This window comes from Moschus berezovskii, chromosome 11 (genome assembly GCF_049115385.1).
Source record: "Moschus berezovskii isolate FMDL1 chromosome 11, NW_MosBer_1.0, whole genome shotgun sequence".
Classification (NCBI taxonomy): domain Eukaryota; kingdom Metazoa; phylum Chordata; class Mammalia; order Artiodactyla; family Moschidae; genus Moschus; species Moschus berezovskii.
In genome coordinates this window covers 80,159,883-80,173,473 of record NC_142470.1, presented here as the reverse complement: position 1 = coordinate 80,173,473, position 13,591 = coordinate 80,159,883, and the positions used below count along the sequence as shown (strand labels likewise).

The window sequence follows — 13,591 nt, the reverse complement described above, 5'->3', positions numbered from 1 at the left end:
AACCAATGAAACGAAATCTTCCAAAATGCTCCATGTGTTTTGACTGAGCTAGAAAATTAGCTCAATATCTCTTGAGAGGCTTTCCATATGAATTCGCTCTTTCCCTTTAAAAAAATATACATACATCAAGCATAATGGAAAGGATCAAGAAGTCGCCATGACAAGGGTTCTTAAGTTATACCCTCTTAAAATAAACTTTAAAACTTAGAGGATGGGCATGTGCAAGTGTTCCTGAAGAGAAAGTTCATAACTATAATCAAATTCTCAAAGGGTTAGTGACCCCAAAACAAAGAACCATGCAACTAAGATATATTTGCTAATTAGACGGCCAAGGTACTTTTAAGTGCAGCCGGCCGCGCAACGGACCACACGCAGAAGCGTGGCCAAGAGGAGCTACCCCAATCCGAGGCCAGGGGCGGCGGCCAAGAGGAGCTACCCCTCGCCCGAGGTCAGGGTAGGCAGCTGAGAGGAGGAACCCTACCTCCAGGTGGTGGCAGCGGCGCAAGGAGGGCCGAGAGGAGCTACTCCACATTGAAGATCAGGACGGCAGCCATGAAGAGATACCCCTTGTCCAAGGTAAGGTACAGCGGCTGCGCTTTGCTGGAGCAGCCGTGAAGAGATAACCCACAACCAAGGTAAGAGAAAACCAAAAGAGACAGTAGGTATTGCGAGAGGGCATCAGAGGGTAGACACACTGAAATCATAATCACAGAAAACTAGTCGATCTGATCACATGGACCACAGCCTTGTCTAACTCACTGAAACTAAGCCATGCCATGCGGGGCCACCCAAGATGGGCGGGTCATGGTGGAGAGGTCAGACAGGATGTGGTCCACTGGAGAAGGGAATGGCAAACCACTTCAGTATACTTGCCTTGAGAACCCCATGAACAGTAACAAAGGGCAAAATGATAGGATACTGAATGAGGAATTCCCCAGGTCGGTAGGTGCCCAGTATGCTACTGGAGATCAGTGGAGAAATGACTCCGGAAAGAATGAAGGGATAGAGCAAAAGCAAAAACAACTCCCAGTTGTGGATGTGACTGGTGATAGAAGCAAGGTCCTATGCTGTAAAGAGCAATATTGCATAGGAACCTGGAATGTTAGGTCGATGAATCAAGGCAAATTGGAAGTGGTCAAACAGGAGATGGCGAGAGTGAACATAGGCATTCAGTGAACTAAAATGGACTGGAATGGGTGAACTTAATTCAGATGACCATTATATCTACTACTGTGGGCAGGAATCCCTTAAAGAAATGGAGTAGCCATCATGGTCAACAAAAGAGTCCAAAATGCAGTACTTGGATGCAATCTCAAAAACGACAGAATGATATCAGTTCGTTTAGAAGGCAAACCATTCAATATTACAGTAATTCAAGCCTATGCCCCAACCAGTAACGCTGAAGAAGCTGAAGTTGAACGGTTCTATAAAGACCTTCAAGACCTTTTAGAACTAACACCCAAAAAAGATGTCCTTTTCATTCCAGGGTACTGGAATGAAAAGCAGGAAGTCAAGAAACACCTGGAGTAACAGGCAAATTTGGCCTTGGAGCACGGGATGAAGGAGGGCAAAGGCTAATAGAGTTTTGCCAAGAGAACGCACTGGTCATAGCAAACACCCTCTTTCAACAACACAAGAGAAGATTCTACACATGGACATCACCAGATAGTCAACACCGAAATCAGACTGATTATATTCCTTGCAGCCAAAGATGGAGAAGCTCTATACAGTTAGCAAAATCAAGACCAGGAGCTGACTGTGGCTCAGATCATGAACTCCTTATTGCCAAATTCAGACTTAAATTGAGGAAAGTAGGGAAAACCACTAGACCATTCAGATATGACCTAAATCAAATCCCTTATGATTATACAGTGGAAGTGAGAAATAGATTTGAGGGACTAGATCTGATAGATAGAGTGCCTGATGAACTCTGGACGGAGGTTCGTGACATTGTACAGGAGACAGGGACCAAGACCATCCCCATGGAAAAGAAATGCAAGAAAGCGAAATGGCTGTCTGAGGAGGCCTTACAAATAGCTGTGAAAAGAAGAGAAGCGAAAAGCAAAGGCGAAAAGGAAAGATATAAGCATCTGAATGCAGAATTCCAAAGAATAGCAAGGAGAGATAAGAAAGCCTTCCTCAGCAATCAATGCAAAGAAATAGAGGAAAACAACAGAATAGGAAAGACAAGAGATCTCTTCAAGAAAATTAGAGATACCAAGGGAACTTTTCATGCAAAGATGGGCTCGATAAAGGACAGAAATGGTATGGACTTAACAGAAGCAGAAGATATTAAGAAGAGGTGGCAAGAATACACAGAAGAACTGTACAGAAAAGATCTTCACGGCCAAGATAATCACGACGGTATGATCACTCACCTAGAGCCAGACATCCTGGAATGTGAAGCCAAGTGGGCCTTAGAAAGCACCATTACGAACAAAGCTAATGGAGGTGATGGAATCCCAGTTGAGCTATTTCAAATCCTGAAACATGATGCTGTGAAAGTGCTGCACCCAGTATGCCAGCAAATTTGGAAAACTCAGCAGTGGCCATAGGACTGGAAAAGGTCAGTCTTCATTCCAATCCCAAAGAAAGGCAATGCCAAAGAATGCTCAAACTACTGCACAATTGCACCCATCTCACACGCTAGTAAAGTCATGCTCAAAATTCTCCAAGCCAGGCTTCAGCAATATGTGTACCATGAACTACCAGATGTTCAAGCTGGTTTTAGAAAAGGCAGAGGAACCAGAGATCAAATTGCCAACATCCGCTGGATCATAGAAAAAGCAAGAGAGTTCCAGAAAACATCTATTTCTGCTTGATTGACTAGGCCAAAGCCTTTGACTGTGTGCATCACCATAAACTATGGAAAATTCTTAAAGAGATGGGAATACCAGACCACCTGACCTGCCTCTTGAGAAACCTATATGCAGGTCAGGAAGCAACACTTAGAACTGGACATGGAACAACAGACTGGTTCCAAATAGGAAAAGGAGAACGTCAAGGTTGTATATTGTCACCCTGATTATTTAACTTATATGCAGAGTACATCATGAGGAACGCTGGGCTGGAAGAAGCACAAGCTGGAATCAAGATTGCCAGGAGAAATATCAAGAACCTCAGATATGCAGATACCACCACCCTTATGGCAGAAAGGGAAAGAGGAGAGTGAAAAGGTTGGCTTGAAGCTCAACATTCAGAAAACAAAGATCATGGCATTGGTCCCATCACTTCATGGGAAATAGATGGGGAAACAGTGGAAAGTGTCAGACTTTATTTTTTGGGGCTCCAAAATCACTGCGGATGCTGATTGCAGTCATGAAATTAAAAGACGCTTACTCCTTGGAAGGAAAGTTATGACCAACCTAGATAGCATATTAAAAAGCAGAGACATTACTTTGCCAACCAAGTCTGTCTAGTCAAGGCTATGGTTTTTCCAGTGGTCATGTATGGATGTGAGAGTTGGACTGTGAAGAAAGCTGATCGCCGAAGAATTGATGCTTTTGAACTGTGGCGCTGGAGAAGACTCTTGAGAGTCCCTTGGACTGCAAGGAGATCCAACCAGTCCATCCTAAAGGAGATCAGTACTGGGTGTTCACTGAAAGGATGGGTGCTGAAGTTGAAATTCCAATATTTGGCCACCTCATGCAAACAGCTGACTCACTGGACAAGACTCTGATGCTGGGAGGGATTGGAGGCAGGAGGACAAGGGGACGACAGAGAATGAGATGGCTGGATGGTATCACCGACTCGATGGACATGGGTTTGAGTGAACTCCGGGAGTTAATGATGGACAGGGAGGCCTGGTGTGCTGTGATTCATGGGCTCGCAAAGAGTCGGACACAACTGAGCAACTGAACTGAACATGCCACCCTTAATAAAAAATCTCCAAACTTTGCTAACAAGTCAATTCATTCTTCAATTCAGTTCAGTTGCTCAGTCGGGTCCAGCTCTTTCTGACTCCATGGACTGCAACACGCCAGGCCTCCCTGTCTATCACCAACTCCTGGAGTTCATTCAAACTCATGTCCATAGAGTTGGTGATGCCATCCAACCATCTCATCCTCTGTCTTACCCTTCTCCTACTGCCCTCAATCTTTCCCAGCATTAGGGCCTTTTCAAAAGAGTCATATCTTCATATCAGGTGGCCAAAGTATTGGAACTTCAGCTTCAGCATCAGCCCTTCCAATGAATATTCAGGACTAATTTCCTTTAGGATGGACTGGTTGGATCTCAAGAGTCTTCTCCAACACCACAGTTCCAAAGCATCAATTATTTGGCGCTCAGCTTTCTTTATTGTCCAACTCTCACATCCATACATGACTACTGGAAAAACCATAGTTTTAACAAGATGGACCTTGTTGGTACAGTAATGTCTCTGCTTTTTAATAAGCTGTCTAGGTTGGTCATAACTTTTCTTCCAAGGAGCAAGCATCTTTAAAATTTCATGGCTGCAATCACCATCTGCAGTGATTATGGAGCCGAAAAAAATAAAGTCTGACACTGTTTCCACTGCTTCCCCATTTATTTGCCATGAAGTGAGGCTCGATAAAGGACAGAAATGGTATGGACCTAACAGCAGCAGAAGATATTAAGAAGAGGTGCCAGGAATACACAGAAAAACTGTGCAAAAAAGATCTTCACGACCAAGATAGTCACGATAACGTGATCACTGACCTAGAGCCAGACATCTTGGAATGTGAAGTCAAGTGGGCCTTAGAAAGCATCACTACTAACAAAGCTAGTGGAGGTGATGGAATTCCAGTTGAGCTATTTCAAGTCTTGAAAGATGATGCTGTGAAAGTGCTGCACTCAATATGCCAGCAGATTTTGAAAACTCAGCAGTGGCCACAGGACTGGAAGAGGTCAGCCTTCATTCCAATCCCAAAGAAAGGCAATGCCAAAGAATGCTCAAACTACCGCACAATTGCACTCATCTCACACGCTAGTAAAGTCATGCTCAAGATTCTCCAAGCCAGTCTTCAGCAGTATGTAAACCGTGAACTCCCAGATGTTCAAGCAGGTTTTAGAAAAGGCAGAGGAACCAGAGATCAAATTGCCAACATCCGCTGGATCATGGAGAAAGCAAGAGAGTTTCAGAAAAACATCTATTTCTGCTTCATTGACTATGCCAAAGCCTTTGACTGTGTGGATCACAATAAACTGTGGAACATTCTGAAAGAGATGGGAATCCCAGACCACCTGACCTGCCTCCTGAGAAACCTGTATGCAGGTCAGGAAGCAACAGTTAGAACTGTACATGGAACAACAGACTGGTTCCAAATAGGAAAAGATGTACGTCAAGGTTGTATATTGTCACCTTGCTTATTTAACTTATATGCAGAGTACATCATGAGGAACGCTGGGCTGGAAGAAGCACAAGCTGGAATCAAGATTGCTGGGAGAAATATCAATAACCTCAGATATGCAGATGACACCACCCTTATGGCAGAAAGTGAAGAGGAACTCAAAAGTCTCTTGATGAAAGTGAAAGAGGAGAGTGAAAAGGTTGGCTTGAAGCTCAACATTCAGAAAACGAAGATCATGGCATCTGGTCCCATCACTTCATGGGAAATAGATGGAAAAACAGTGGAAACCGTGTCAGACTTTATTTTTTTGGGCTCCAAAATCACTGCAGATGCTGATTGCAGCCGTGAAATTAAAAGACGCTTGCTCCTTGGAAGGAAAGTTATGACCAACCTTGATAGTATATTAAAAAGCAGAGACATTACTTTGCCAACCAAGGTCTGTCTAGTCAAGGCAATGGTTTTTCCCGTGGTCATGTATGGATGTGAGAGTTGGACTATGAAGAAAGCTGATCGCCGAAGATTCGATGCTTTTGAACTGTGGTGTTGGAGAAGACTCTTGAGAGTCCCTTGGACTGCAAGGAGATCCAACCAGTCCATTCTAAAGGAGATCAATCCTGGCTGTTCATTGGAGGGAATGATGCTAAAGCTGAAACTGCAATACTTTGGCCACCTCATGCGACAAGTTGACTCACTGGAAAAGACTCTGATGCTGGGAAAGGTTGGGGGCGGGAGGAGAAGGGGACGACGGAGAATGAGATGGCTGGATGGCATCACCGACTCTGTGGACATGAGTTTGAGTGTACTCCGGGAGTTGGTGATGGACAGGGAGGCCTGGCGTGCTGTGATTCATGGGGTCGCAGAGAGTCGGACACGACTGAGCGACTGAACTGAACTGAACTGATGGGACCAGATGCCATGATCTTGATTTTCTGAATGCTGAGTTTTAAGCCAACTTTCTCACTCTCCTCTTTCACTTTCATCAAGAGGCTCTTTAGTTCCTCTTCACTTTCTGCTATAAGGGTGGTGTCATCTGCATATCTGAGATTATTGATATTTCTCCCAGCAACCTTGATTCCAATTTGTGCTTCATCCAGTCTAGCATTTCTCATGACAGTGTGACAATATACAGCCTTGACATACTCCTTTTCCTATTTGGAACCAGTCTGTTGTTCCATGTACAGTTCTAACTGTTGCTTCCTGTCCTGCATACAGGTTTCTCAAGAGGCAGGTCAGGTGGTCTGGTATTCCCATCTCTTTCAGAATTTTCCAGTTTGTTGTGATCCACACAGTCAAAGGCTTTGGCATAGTCAATGAAGCAGAAATAGATGTTTTTCTGGAACTCTCTTACTTTTTCCATGATCCAGCGAATGTTGGCAATTTGATCTGTTTCCTCTGTCTTTTCTAAATCTGGAAGTTCACAGTTCATGTACTGTTTACACCTGACTTGGAGAATTTTGAGTATTCCTTTCTAGCGTGTAAGATACAGTGCAATTGTGTGGTATTTTGAGCATTCTTTGGCATTGCCTTTCTTTGGGATTGGAATGAAGACTGACCTTTTCCAGTCCTATGGCCATTTCTGAGATTTTCAAATTTGCTGGCATATTGAATGCAGCACTTTCACAGCATCATCTTTTAGGATTTGAAATAGCTCAACTGGAATTCCATCACCTCCACCAGCTTTGTTCGTTGTGATGCTTCCTAATGCCCACTTGACTTTGCATTCCAGGATGTCTGGCTCTAGCTGAGTGATCACACCATCGTGATTATCTGGGTCATGAAGATCTTTTTTGTATAGTTCTTCTGTGTATTCTTGCCATCTCTTCTTAATATCGTCTGCTTTTGTTAGGTCCATACCATTTCTGTCCTTTATCAAGCCAATCTTTGCATGAAAAGTTCCCTTGGTATCTCTAATTTTCTTGAAGAGATCTCCAGTCTTTCCCATTCTATTGTTTTCCTCTATTTCTTTGCACTGATCACTGAGGAAGATTTTCTTATCTCTCTTTGGTATTCTTTAAAATTCTGCATTCAAATGGGTATATCTATCCTTTTCTCCTTTGCCTTTCACGTCTTTCCATAGCTGTTTGTAAGGCTGAGTCAGAGAACCATTTTGCCTTTTTCCATTTCTTTTTCTTGGGGATGGTCTTGATCACTGCCTCCTATACAATGTCACAAACCTTTGTCCATAGTTCTTCAGGCACTCTGTCTATCAGATCTAATCCCTGGAATCTATTTGTCACTTCCATTGTATAGTCGTAAGGGATTTGATTTAGGTCAGACTTGAATGGTCTAGTGGTTTTCTCTACTTTCTTCAATTTAAGTCTGAATTTGGCAATAAGGAGTTCATAATCTGAGCCACAGTCAGCTCCTGGTTTTGATTTTGCTGACTGTTTAGAGCTTCTCCATCTTTGGCTGCTAAGAATAAAATCAATCTGATTTCGGTATTGACCATCTGGTGATGCCCATGTGTACAGTATTCTCTTGTGTTGTTGGAAGAGGGTGTTTGCTATGACCAGTGTGTTCTCTTGGCAAAATTCTGTTAGCCTTTGCCCTGCTTCATTCCGTGCTCCAAGGCCAAATTTGCCTGTTACTCCAGGTGTTTCTCGACTTCCTACTTTTGCATTCCAGTCCCCTATAACAAAAAGGACATCTTTTTTGGATGTTAATTCTTGATGGTCTTGTAGGTTTTCATAGAAATGTTCAACTTGTTTCTTCAGCATTATTGGTTGGGGCATAGACTTGGATTACTGTGATACTGAATGGTTTGCCTTGGAAACGAACAGAGATCATTCTGTCATTTTTGAGACTGTATCCAAGTACTGAATTTCGGAGTCTTTTGTTGACCACAATGGCTATTCCATTTCTTCTAAGGGATTCTTGTCTCTTGTCCACAGTACTAGATATCATGGTCACCTGAGTTAAATTCATCCATTCCAGTCCATTTTCATTTGCTGATTCCTAAAATGTTAATGATCACTCTTACCATCTCCTGTTTGACCACTTCCAATTTGCCTTGATTCATGGACCTAACATTCTAGGTTTCCATGCAATACTGCTGTTTACAGCATCGGACTTTACTTCCATCACCAGTCACATTCACAACTGGGTGTTGTTTTTGCTTTGGCTCTGTCTCTTCATTCTTTCTGGAGTTAGTTCTCCATCAATCTCCAGTAGCATACTGGGCACCTACTGGCCTGGGGAGTTCATCTTTCAGTGTCCTATCTTTTCGCCTTTTTAGACTGTTCATGGGGTTCTCAAGGCAAGAATACTGAAGCGCTTTGCCATTCCCTTCTCCAATGGAACATGTTTTGTCAGAACTCTCCACCATGACCCGTATGTCTTGGGTGACCCTACACAGCATGGCTCATAGTTAGTCATTGAGTTAGATAAGGCTGTGGTCCATGTCATTAGACTGGTCAGTTTTCTGTGATTGTGGTTTCTTAGCTATAGGTAAAACCTACTCACCTACCCACTAAAAGTGTGTTAGTGAAAAGTTTGCCTGTAAAGGTGAAGAAACAGAGGTACTGGCTCATAGGAGAAAAGATCAATTCAAAAGCCTGATTCAAGGGCACAGCAAGGTGCAATGTAATGTTCCCTTTATACACAATAAATGAGTCCCAGGGAAGTAAGACATCCACTGCATATTAAGAGTTATTCTTTTAATTGAACTAGGAAAGCTGTTATTTTAAGAAATACCACAGGGAATGATTTTAGAAATGCATAACTCTTTTGATACTGCAACAGAGCCTATTATTTATTGTTGTTGGTGTCTTTTAATCCAGATTGGTGCAGATACAGTGTTTGCTTATGGCAAGACATATGTGCCAGGTGAAAAATATTCTTTTTCCTCCAACATGATAGATCTTATGGTAAATACTATTAAGACCCCTGGCAGAAGACACCATTGATCCACAATTTCTGCCATTTACCAGGTTTTTCCTAGTCCATGTAAGGAGAAAGTAGCATCACCAATTAGGAAGACACTGCAGGGTTCTCTCTATCCAGCTAAAGTACCTACCAGCTCCTCCTTAACAGCCATGTCTTCTGAGCCATCACTGATCTGCAGTGCGTTCTTCACTCGTGGTACTCTCTTTGCTTTGGCTACCTTGGAAACAGGTGGCTTACGGCTTCTGGGGACTTTCTTTTGGGGTTCCCAGGCACTATCCTCCTTATCATCTTCAGAGGCAGATGATCTAGGAGTAAAACGACAGAAAAATTTTCAGGAAAAAGAAGCCAAATGCTAAAGGTTTCTGAAAAAGAGACATATGCTTCTTGAAAAAAAAAGAATAAGGTTGGTGTTTAAAATAAAATGTAGTGATGTGAATACAGACTATGAACCGAAACAAGAAATTTGACCAGAAATACCCTCCAATACACTGTAAATCACAGGTCTCCCTTCTTTTTCCTTTTACCTAACCAATATTCACAACCATATACTCAAAACATAGGAAATCATTTATTACCTTAAGTAGTAAATAGTAAATGGGTCATGTCACACCATAGTCATGGAGAGGTTTTCCATTTTTAAACAATATCTAAAGACATTTTTGATTGTCACTACTTAGGTGGGGGAGGGGGAATATAACCAACTAATGGGTAGAGACCAGGGACGCCCGCTAAAGATCCCACAAAGACAGTTCCCATATCAAAGAATTATCTGGTCAATAGTGCTGAAGTTGAGAAACTATGCTCTAAAGCAATGTAAGAAACTCCTCTACTCTCATGGATCGTATATTCTAGTGTAAATATTATATAGTTAGTTGGTCACTTTCTCCTTGTTCAACAGTGTATCATCAACACCTAAACAGACCCTGGAATACAGCTCTGTTCAATAAATACAGTGAGTTCAATAGGTATTTGTTGCATGAATGAATGAAAAAACAAAGCCATCTTCAAAAAAAAATGACTTGTAAAGTTAGTAAATGACAGAAAGCCTATTCCTAAAATATACATCATTCTCCCACACCATACAAAACAAGTATGCTTACAACTCAGAGAAGGAAGAGAATTCATCTTTGGATATCACAGTCTGGACCTTTGTTTTTGCTCTTCGTGGCAATGATGACATCTAGAAGAAGAAATATAACATGAAATCACCATGATTTAAATCACCTGAATGACTGATAACTTATTTTGTCTACAAAATGATGTGCCATTGAAAACTAACACTCCAATAGCTCTTCTGCTAGAAAATGCCATAGGAGGGAAAAAATGACAATCATTCACAAGCTGAACACTTGTTTTCCCTTCTATGGCTACCAATTATAAGGGCAGCTAACAGCCTTCCAATAACTTCAAAAGCCTGGTGAGTGTGGGCCATCTTTGGAAAAATGTAAGTACTATAGGGTGAGAACTCTTAATTTTTTTTCAGAATTATAGCCTTGCATATACTCGAAGTATTATTTGAAAATTTATTAGACATCAAATAATAAAGTCCTTTATTAAACTATATCTCAAAGACAAGAAATGTCTTCCCTCTTCTTTATCTTCTTAAGAGTACAGTTGATGCCGATCTACAAAGCTGACAGTCAATTACATGATGCTGATTGACTGACTAAGCAGCCAGTTTGTTCCTAAAACAAGATAATCTAGTCCCTAACAAAATTTCACAATATTTAAGTAGGATAATAAATCACAAATGCCACTAGAAAGTATTTCCCAAATTCAAAGGCCCAGCTCTAAATTAAGGGAAAAAAAAAAAAAAGAACTAAGTTCTAAAAAAAAAAAAAGAACCTCAGAACTAAGGGTAAAGGGAGTAAGAGCTGGGTGTCTGTTGTCTGATGCAAAGGAATGTCTCTACAAGCCAGAGATGTCATACAATACACAAATTTGCTTTAGCTGATAAATTTTACTACCTAAAGAACGTATGTCAAACCTAAAAACTACACTGGACTATAACATGCTTGTAAACCTTTCAACAAGTTCCTAAACCAAGCCTACGTTATAATGCCTCTGTTCTAATTTCTGCTGAGAGAAGGAACACCTCCCAGAAATAACAAAGGGGTTGTCACAAAAAAGGGAAGACGTCCTCCTGGCAGCTATCCCTCAACTCAGTCCAGTGGGTGCAGAAATACCGGACAGGAAAGCACCCAGACGGAACCAGGAGAACAAATGGAAGTAGACAGAAAATTCTTCCATATTCTCCTTCACCCCCTTTTTGGAATTTTATGTTTCTCAAGGCCATCATTCCTTAAATAAGTGCTCCTTGATACTGATCATAGAGGAATGGATAACTTGTGATTTCTGTGTTGAATGTACTGTATCACAACACATAAACAGAGGAAGTCAGCGTATGATACGCTAGCATTTCAAACCAGGACAGAAATGAATTATTCAATAAATGGTATTACAACAACCAGCTATCCTCTGCAGGAAATTCTTGCTTCCACACCATGAACTAAAAATACATTCCACACTGATGATGTAAACATACCAAATAAAAAAAAAAAAAGTACAGTACTACAAAAAGTAAAGAAGACTATTTTCATAACTTTGAGTGGAGGTGGGAAAATAAAGCTTTTTCTAGGCATGACTCAAAATTCCAAAAGCCTGAAAGATTAGCAGATTTTACTACGTAAAAATTAAACCCCCAAGTCAGCAGTGGGAGCATTTCAGAAGTAAACCAATTTTCTCTGCAGCATCCTCCAAAAAAAGCACAGGACACAGTACCTGATACCTCAGAACTAAGGGTAAAGGGAGTAAGAGCTGGGTGTCTGTTGTCTGAGGCAAAGCAACGTCTCTACAAGCTCTACTCTGCTTCATGAAATTAACAAACGCCCCAGGAAAATGTCTGGAGGTTTCTTCTCCGGAGAAGGTAAAACAGAGTCTCCAAACTAGGTGATACTAAGTACAGCTGTGGGCATGGGAACCATACAGAGATTCCCGGTCCCCTTCTCCAACTGTGCTCCCCCAAAAGCTGCCAAGCAGATTCCTACCATCTAGGGAGGAGAGTGTAAAGATTCTTCCTTGTGAATCTGACCCGCCGAAGAATAAAAAGCTAAAGATACTAAGCTCCCCACAAACAACTCAACTAGATCAGTGTGCCCCCAGGCACAGAGCTGAGGATGCAGCTGATTCTGCCCGGGACAATATCTGAGAGTGAAAAGGGCGCTTCCTCCCCCACCTCCGTTCATTTGAGGTATGAAAACAATCTAGGTCTACCCGGGCTTTCCCACAACTGCGGTTATGTACTAAGTGCTGAAATTTGACTAAGAAGACGCGCCAGGTGACACGCAGCAGTTAGGATGGGTTTTCCGAGGGGGTAGGGTGTGGGATACTGCAGACAGTAATATGTAATGAAACTCCTCACTTTAAAAACGGATGTTATACCCCCAGTGAGCGGTCAGAACTTTTTTAACGGTCCCCAAAATATCGGAGCCCGGGGACCTGGCTCCAGCGAGCCCGCAGGAAGCCCGCGAAGGCGGACGTTCGGCTCACCTTCCCGCCCGGCGTGTCAGAAGGTCCGTGAGTCTGTGTGCTAGAAAACGTCTTCCGGTTCCCGCCGGAAGTTTTTCAAACGCCGGAAGTCCCGCCTAGCTCCCCCCGACTGGCCGCTTAGGCGCTCATCTCCCAGAATGGGGTGGAGCCACGCTGAACGGAGGCGGGGCTAGAACGAGGATCTTGTTGAAGCTCTGGGGTGGGACCTCTTCCAGGACTGGGGGCGGAGCTCGGTTTACCCGGACCCGTCGGAGGTGGGGCCCGAGGTGTTTGCAAAGGCCGACCCCCCCTCCCTGTTTTTCTTATTTTTCCTTCTCTTAATCCGCTTTCTTTTTATTTTCTTCTTTCCTCCTTTAAATGTTTTTCAATAATGTTTCTGTTTATTGCATTATTTGTAGTTTGCAATGGAAAAATGAAAAAGAGTCAAGCTTTAGTCTTTCTAACGTGAATATCGGTAACTGACTTTCCTAAGGGTAAACCCGGAGATAAGGGTTTGCTATAACCTTAGGAGCATATCCAAATTTTCCCTCTTCTGATAAGCCCTCAAAGGTCCTTCTTTGCCAACAAAGGTCCGTCAAGTCAAAGACATGGTTTTTCCAGTAGTCGTGTAAGGATGTGAGAGTTGGACTATAAACAGAGCTGCGCGCCAAAGAATTGATGCTTAAGAATTGATGCTTTTGAACTGTGGTGTTGGAGAAGACTCTTGAGAGTCCCTCGGACTGCGAGGAGATCCAACCAGTCCATCCTAAAGGAAATCAGTCCTAAATATTCATTGGAAGGACTGATGCTGAAGCTGAAACGTCAATACTTTGGCCACCTGATATGAAGAACTAACTTATTTGAAAACA

The 13,591-nt window shown here is 42.4% G+C and overlaps 1 protein-coding gene across 3 annotated transcripts in view; it reads right to left on the bottom strand.

Moving 5' to 3' along the window:
* Window positions 1-12,795, bottom strand: part of SRBD1 (S1 RNA binding domain 1) — a 253,401-nt gene extending 240,606 nt beyond the window's left edge. For all 3 annotated transcript variants that reach the window (XM_055400672.2, XM_055400673.2, XM_088841507.1), the window contains exons 1-3: window positions 12,744-12,795; window positions 10,295-10,374; window positions 9,325-9,499 (exon numbers count right to left, since the gene is read on the bottom strand). In XM_055400672.2, coding sequence (XP_055256647.2) covers window positions 9,325-9,499; window positions 10,295-10,374 — 255 coding nt within the window. In that variant the 5' untranslated portion in view covers window positions 12,744-12,795. The remainder of the gene's footprint in view (window positions 1-9,324; window positions 9,500-10,294; window positions 10,375-12,743) is intronic.
* Between the last annotated feature and the right edge of the window lie 796 nt (window positions 12,796-13,591).